Raw genomic sequence first — 8,192 nt, 5'->3', positions numbered from 1 at the left:
CCCAGGTGAGCTTCAGTCTTCAGCACCGGGCTTTTATTTTGTTAACCTAACTAGAAACAGGAACGTTTCACTGCTACGTTGAAGTCGAGTACAGTTTCTAACACAAATTAAACTCCAGTCATAATCGTTAGAGCCTAACGCGTGTTCTGAAGAGAAGATTGTTGCAATAATAGATCTCCTCTTCCTCCTCTTCCTCTTCCTCTCCCCAGGAAAAGGAAACTACTGGACTCTGGACACAAACTGTGAGAAGATGTTGGACAACGGAAACTTTCGCCGTAAGAGGAAGAGGAAGGCGGATAACGTGACCGCTGGAAAGAAGGCTTCTTCCTCCTCCTCTTCCTCCTTTTCCTCCGACTCCTCCTCGTCAGAGCCCAGCCCTAAACTTCCCAGCATGCACTGCGACGGCAGCACTGAGTTCCCTGCTCTCTCAGATGCTCCCCTCAGCAGCTTCCTGTGTCACCTCCAGGACTCCCTCCTCCTCTCTTCTCCTCTTCCTCCTCCTCACTCCAGCTCCTACATGCATGTACCGGACCACGCCTCCTCCTCCTCCTCCTCCCCTCCTCCTCCTCCTCAGGGATACTCTTACTCCCCCAGCGCCGTGGTGCCGCAGTGGGACAACTGCAGCTCCTCGCCGCCGCTCTACGCCGACCTGCAGACGGCGTCGTGTTTCCTGCCGGACCTCCAGGAGGCCCAGCAGCTCCAGGCTGCCCAGTGTGGGCCTCTGTTCTCTGGGGGCTTCTGTGACGCTCTGCCCCTCGACTCTCTGGTTCTCCTGCAGTGACACAGAGTCATGGACATGTTGAATTTTTTAAGTTTGTTAAAATGTCTCCAGGTTGTTTGAATGAGTTTTGAGCTGTGAGAATGTTTGTATTTATCTTCTTTTTTTAAATAAAGTGGGTGAATGTTTTTTTTATAGTGTAAATATGAGTTGTGTGTTGGAATAAAAACTAAATGAACAAATATATTTGTGTTGTCCACTTTTACCAATGAACTCATCAAATGAACTAACAATCTGTTTAGTAACAAAGAACAACACATGTGTGGTGTAAAATAAAACAAACAATTATGGAAAACACAAAATGAAATAGAAAACAAATAAACAATGCTGTGTTTACAAATCATGGTCAGATAATTCAGTTATTAAAAGTAAAAACAGGCTAACATCACTGAAGCTAACAGTGGTGTTAGCCTGTTGGAGAAGCTAACAGTGATGTTAGCCTGTCGTAGAAGCTAACAATGATGTTAGCCTGTCGTAGAAGCTAACAGTGATGTTAGCCTGTCGTAGAAGCTAACAGTGGTGTTAGCCTGTCGTAGAAGCTAACAGTGGTGTTAGCCTGTCGGAGAAGCTAACAGTGGTGTTAGCCTGTCGGAGAAGCTAACAGTGGTGTTAGCCTGTCGGAGAAGCTAACAGTGGTGTTAGCTTGTCGGAGAAGCTAACAGTGGTGTTAGCCTGTCGGAGAAGCTAACAGTGATGTTAGCCTGTCGTAGAAGCTAACAGTGATGTTAGCTTGTCGGAGAAGCTAACAGTGGTGTTAGCCTGTCGTAGAAGCTAACAGTGATGTTAGCCTGTCGGAGAAGCTAACAGTGATGTTAGCCTGTCGTAGAAGCTAACAGTGATGTTAGCCTGTCGTAGAAGCTAACAGTGGTGTTAGCCTGTCGTAGAAGCTAACAGTGGTGTTAGCCTGTCGGAGAAGCTAACAGTGGTGTTAGCCTGTCGGAGAAGCTAACAGTGGTGTTAGCCTGTCGGAGAAGCTAACAGTGGTGTTAGCCTGTCGGAGAAGCTAACAGTGGTGTTAGCTTGTCGGAGAAGCTAACAGTGGTGTTAGCCTGTCGGAGAAGCTAACAGTGATGTTAGCCTGTCGTAGAAGCTAACAGTGATGTTAGCCTGTCGTAGAAGCTAACAGTGATGTTAGCCTGTTGTAGAAGCTAACAGTGATGTTAGCTTGTTGGAGAAGCTAACAGTGATGTTAGCCTGTTGTAGAAGATGATGTTATATAACTTTCTGAAACCTGTACTTTTATTTAAGTATATTTGACTGTTAATACTTCTTTAATGCAGCACTTTTACCTATAACAGAGTATTTAGACAAAGTGATAAAGCAGAAAAAGATCTAATAATAATAATAATAATAATAACGTACAGATGTTCTTCTTCTCTTGACGACCCTTTCTGTGCTGAAATATAAAGATCACACCAGAGTTAAAGTATATTTTAAATGTGTTTGAAGCAGCTTCATGTAAATGTGATTAGTCGGCACATTCTGATACTGATCAGCTGATCAACAGATCAATACTGCTGGAAGACGTCTGAGAGTCCAGACGTTTACACACAACATGAGGAGTGTGTGTGTGTGTGTGTGTGTGATTGATGGATGAGGTCAACAGCAGCGTAAGTGTGCCATTTGTTTACACTCTAGTAGTCCCCAGACGTCTCCACCCTCAGGATACACACACACACACACACACACACACACACACACACACACACACACACACACACACACACACACACACACACACACACAGCTGAACCTGATGATCTCTATTGTCACAATAAACAGACGAGTGTGTTTGTCTGTTACTTATGAAATGGATTCTTATGACTCATTATTAATGAACGTTCTCATTTAGAGAACCTCTTCTGAAGCTACAACCTTTCACTGCAGCTCTTTAATCACCGTTTCTTCTTCTGTGGTGCTTTGATGGCACCGACCAGCTGGTTCTAAATATGATACTAATGTTCACAGAACAGGATGGAAACAAGCTTTTAATTTCATCATTTTATGCAACTTTTTGTCAAAAATCTGTGTGACATTTAGAAGAAATGAAAGAGGACAAAACGTCTTCTCTCTCACACACACACACACACACACACACACACACACACACACACACACACTAAAGCGTGCTGAGTGACTCTCAGTCGTATCAAAGATCTGATAGATTTCATCAGAATGTTTTTGACACAACAGGAGGAGGAGGGCTGAAAGTGTGCCGTCTCCATCCTCATCAATGGGGAGTGTGATGGCAAAACACACACACACACACACACACACACACACACACACACACACACACACACACACACACACACACACACACACACACACACACACCCCACAGGATTTGCATTTCAGACTGGGTGGTGAGACAGAAGGTGGTTTGTGTTTTAAAGTGTTTGCATTCACAGAACCAGACAAAAGAAGAATTTAAGATTTATAAGAAAACAATAATAACAGGTAGTGAACAGAGTACCTGAACAAGTAGAGAACAGAGTACCTGAACAGGTAGTGCATCCTATCTCTGTCCGGTCCTCTGCCCGGCGGTCACGTAGACATTGGGTAGCTTTCAGGAGCCGCGACCCCACTAACCTCATCTATCCTACTCTCTCAGCTCGGGGCGAGCGAGTGGTGGCGGGGGGACTCTGGAACTGCCAGTCGGCAGTGCCGAAAGCTGAGTTCATCACGGGTTACGCTTCCTTGCTCTCCCTTAACTTTCTTGCTCTAACTGAGACCTGGATCACACCAGAAAACACCACCACACCCGCAGCTCTGTCAGATGTGTTTCTTTCTCTCACAGTCCCAGAGCTGCGAGGCGGGGTGGTGGTACTGGCCTGCTAATTTCCCCAAAATGGAAATACTCTCTTGTCTCTGTTCCTCAGTTCTCCCCGTCCTCTTTCGAATTTCATGCTGTTACTGTCACTTATCCAGTCAAGCTCACCATTGCTGTTGTGTATCGCCCACCAGGGCCTCTTGGTGAGTTCCTGGAGGAGCTCAACACGTTAGTCTCGCACTTCCATGACGACGGCTCGGCGCTCATCCTGCTCGGTGACTTTAACATCCAGACCGATAAGCTTGAACCTCTTCTTTCATTCCTCTCCTCCTTTGACCTTTACCACTCTTCTTCTCCTCCTACCCACAAGGCAACCAGCTGGATCTTATCTTCACTAGGCACTGTTCTACTGCTAACCTCTCTGTCACTCCCCTCCAGCTCTCCGACCACTATTTCATGTCCTACTCCCTCTCCCTATCCTCTGCTCCATCACTTCCTCCACCTACCCACATGGTTTCTACCCGGAGTCATCTCCGCTCCCTCTCCCCTGCTGATCTTTCCTCTTCTGTCACCTCTGCTCTCCCTGACCCTGAATCCTTCTCTCTCCTATCCCCTGATACTGCTACTGATCTTCTCCTCTCCACCCTAACTTCTACTTTGGACAAACTCTGTCCCTTCACCTCCAGGCCTGCACGCCCAACTCCACCTGCCCCGTGGCTGTCGGACTGAGCGTAAATGGAGAAAAAGCAAACTCCCGGAGGACCTTCTTAACTTCCAAGCTCTTCTTTCCACTTTCTCCTCCTCTCTATCTACTGCTAAAGCTGCGTTCTTCCGCTCTAAAATCCTAACCTCTGCTTCCAATCCTAAAAAACTCTTTGAAACTTTCACTTCACTCCTCCAACCCCCACCCCCTCCTCCTACTTCCTCCCTTCTCCCTGATGATTTCGCCAACTTCTTTGACAAGAAGGTAAACGATATCAGATCCTCCTTCTCTCAGCCCCTCTCTCCCTGTCCAATCCTGCCCCCACAGCTCTCCCTCCCATCTCCACGCCCCATCTTACCCTATCTGGCTCCTCTCTCCCCTAACGAGGTCCTCAACCTTGTCACATCTAACCGCCCCACCACGTGCTCCCTTGACCCGATCCCTTCCCCTCTTCTTCAGTCTATTGCGACTGAACTCCTTCCTTTCCTCACCCACCTCATCAACACATCTCTTGTTTCAGGATGCTTTCCCACGGCCTTCAAGGCCGCCAGAGTCACCCCCCTTCTGAAGAAACCATCACTTGACCCCTCTGATGTCAAGAACTTCAGACCGGTTTCTCTTCTACCCTTTCTATCCAAAACACTTGAACGTGCTGTCTTTAACCAACTGTCTTCCTATCTCCACCAAAACAGCTTTTTGGACCCTCACCAGTCCGGGTTCAAAGTGGGTCACTCGACAGAGACGGCCCTCCTTGCGGTGACAGAGTCGCTTCACGCCGCGAGAGCTAACTCTCTCTCCTCTGTCCTGATTCTCCTGGACTTGTCTGCGGCGTTTGACACTGTGAACCACCAAATCCTCCTCTCATCCCTCGAGGGGATGGGCGTCTCAGGCTCTGCACTCTCCCTGTTTGCATCCTACCTGACGGGTCGATCCTACCAGGTGACCTGGAGGGGGGCCGTGTCGGAACCACGCATGCTGACTACGGGGGTTCCGCAAGGGTCAGTTCTGGGCCCCCTTCTCTTCTCGCTCTACACAACATCTCTGGGTTCTGTTATTCGCTCGCAAGACTTCTCCTACCATTGTTATGCCGATGACACCCAGCTGGTCTTGTCATTTCCCCCCGGTGACACCCAAGTGGAGACGCGCATCGCTGCGTGTTTGGCTGACATCTCAAAGTGGATGACGACAAACCACCTCAAGCTCAACCTAGACAAAACTGAGCTACTGTTCCTCCCGGGGAAGGGTTGCCCGCACCGGGACCTGTCCATCACCATTGATGATACCGTGGTGACGCCAGCTCGGACTGCGAGGAACCTGGGTGTGACCCTGGATGACCAACTGTCAAAAACAGCAAACATTTCATCTGTTACACGCTCCTGCAGATTCCTGCTCTACAACATCAGGAGGATTCGTCCCTTCCTGACTGATGAGACGGCGCAGGTTCTTATCCAGGCTCTTGTCATCTCCCGCCTGGACTACTGCAACTCTCTACTTGCCGGAGCCCCGGCGTCAGCCATCAGACCTCTGGAGCCTGTCCAGAAAGCCGCAGCTCGCCTGGTGTTCAATCGCCCCAAGTTCTCCCACACAACTTCCTTTCTCCGTTCTCTACACTGGCTACCTGTAAGAGCTCGCATCCAGTTTAAGACTCTGGTGCTAGCCTACAGGGCAGTGAAAGGAACAGCTCCTTCCTATCTCCAGGCCATGGTCAAGACCTCCACCCCCGTCAGACCACTTCTCTCTGCTGCCTCGGGGCGATCGGTTGCCCCGTCGCTCAGAGGTCCTGGTGGCCGATCGACCCGGTCACGGCTGTTTTCTGTCCTGGCCCCACAGTGGTGGAATGAACTTCCCACTGACGTCAGGACAGCGGAGTCGCTGCCCATCTTTCGGCGCAGGCTGAAAACCCACCTCTTCAGGAAGTGCTACCCTGAGCCTTCCACTTAGCGCTTATTGTTTTCATACTAGCTTGTTGCACTTATTGTATTCGTATTACTTATAGCACTAACTGTTTCTCTTGTTTCTGTACTTTGGCTCTGAGTTATGCTCTGCTTCATGCTCTTAGATGCTTGTTTGGAAAAGGAAATGTACTTATGACTTCTGGTGACTAGTAGTTCTTTTGATTACCAATGTTGATGCACTTATTGTAAGTCGCTTTGGATAAAAGCGTCTGATAAATGACTGTAATGTAATGTAATGTAGTGAACAGAGTACCTGAGCAGGTAGTGAACAGAGTACCTGAACAGGTAGAGAACAGAGTACCTGAACAGGTAGAGAACAGAGTACCTGAACAGGTAGTGAACAGAGTACCTGAACAGGTAGAGAACAGAGTACCTGAACAGGTAGTGAACAGAGTACCTGAACAGGTAGTGAACAGAGTACCTGAACATGTAGAGAACAGAGTACCTGAACAGGTAGTGAATAGAGTACCTGAACAGGTAGAGAACAGAGTACCTGAACAGGTAGTGAACAGAGTACCTGAACAGGTAGAGAACAGAGTACCTGAACAGGTAGAGAACATAGTACCTGAGCAGGTAGTGAACAGAGTACCTGAACAGGTAGTGAACAGAGTACCTGAACAGGTAGAGAACAGAGTACCTGAACAGGTAGTGAACAGAGTACCTGAACAGGTAGAGAACAGAGTACCTGAACAGGTAGTGTACAGTTGGGTGTACTTGTCTACAACAGTTTTATTACGTTTTTACGACCTTAAACCTCAGAGTACGTCACGTATTGAAGCTGAACGTCATGAATCAAAGTGTCACACTGTTGGAGTTCAGAGTTTATCTTCAACATGTGGTCCAGGTGTAGCAGCGCCACAGGACAGTTTATTATTATTGTACTATGGTTACCACCATAACTGCCATAACGTCCTGATCACATCTGTGTGTGTGTGTGTGTGTGTGTGTGTGGTCCTGTCTCAGCATGTCTTACCAGCCGCCCCTATAAGAACTTTTCCACCTTCATCCAGTTTCCCACAATCAACGGTTTCTGTGAAAATAAAACAATCTTCCTTTAAGTCGACGGTTCATTCATAAATATGACATTTTAAATCTCACATTAAAAACACATTTATTAATTTATTGTCTTTAACTTTAATTATATTATATTTTCATGTTTTGTTTTTTATTTAATCTCTTGTTTCTTCACTTTGTCGTGAATCTCTTTAATGACATAAATAGTATAATAGTTTATTAGTGTGATTAACATCATCCTCCCTTCAGCTCTCCAGCGCCCCCCTGTGGAGGCTCTGTGTCTTTGTCCTGCTGAATGTCCTCGTCTGTTACAGACCATAATGTCTTGTCCGTTTACCATGGTTACCATCAGTCCAGGGTCAGATTAGATCTCCTGATTTATGAACAATAAGAAGAAGACAACTTGTTGTGAATGAGAGCCGGCAGCTTCCTCTGTTTGCTCAAGGGCACGTCAGCAGTGACAGAGCTGCTGGCAGAGATCAGCGTGTGTGCGTGTGTGTGTGTGTGTGTGGTCGACCCGCTAACCGCCAGGCCGCCTCACATTTGCATAACGTCACACACACACACACACACACACACACACACACACACACACACACACACACACACACACACACACACACACCTGAGACAGAAAAGACTGATAAACTTCTAAAGAAAAATAAGAAAACGTGTTTTCTTATTCTGCTGAGTGATAAAACTGTTAGAAAATTCCTTTAAACAAGATAAAGTCCTCTAGAACGTCATCAATGAGTGTTAGAACTTATTGAAAGACCCCTTACACACCTCACGGTTCTCTAGAACCTCGTCAAGGACCCTTGGGACCTGATACTGCTCAAATTTCATGGAATTTTAAACTCCCCTCGAGTGAAACTGGAACTGCCTTATTAATGCCAGAACCGTCCAAGAACTCTTGGAACCCTAAATCCTGTCATCCCTGAAAGTCTGCCTTGTAATGCTGGGAACCTC

General features: G+C 47.2%; 1 protein-coding gene across 1 annotated transcript in view; it reads left to right on the top strand.

The window, feature by feature from the left end:
• The window catches only part of foxi3a (forkhead box I3a), a 1,379-nt gene extending 598 nt beyond the window's left edge, over positions 1-781 (top strand). The window contains exons 1-2 of the mRNA XM_068731759.1: positions 1-5; positions 210-781. The exon at positions 1-5 is cut by the window's left edge and continues 598 nt beyond it. Of these exons, the coding sequence (XP_068587860.1) occupies positions 1-5; positions 210-781 (577 nt within the window). The remainder of the gene's footprint in view (positions 6-209) is intronic.
• Positions 782-8,192: the final 7,411 nt, after the last annotated feature.

Source organism: Cebidichthys violaceus, unplaced genomic scaffold, assembly GCF_023349555.1.
Source record: "Cebidichthys violaceus isolate CVI_PGR_0920_01 unplaced genomic scaffold, fCebVio1.0.p SCAF_53, whole genome shotgun sequence".
In the NCBI taxonomy this organism is placed as follows: Eukaryota; Metazoa; Chordata; class Actinopteri; order Perciformes; family Stichaeidae; genus Cebidichthys; species Cebidichthys violaceus.
This window is presented reverse-complemented; position numbering and strand designations above follow the sequence as displayed.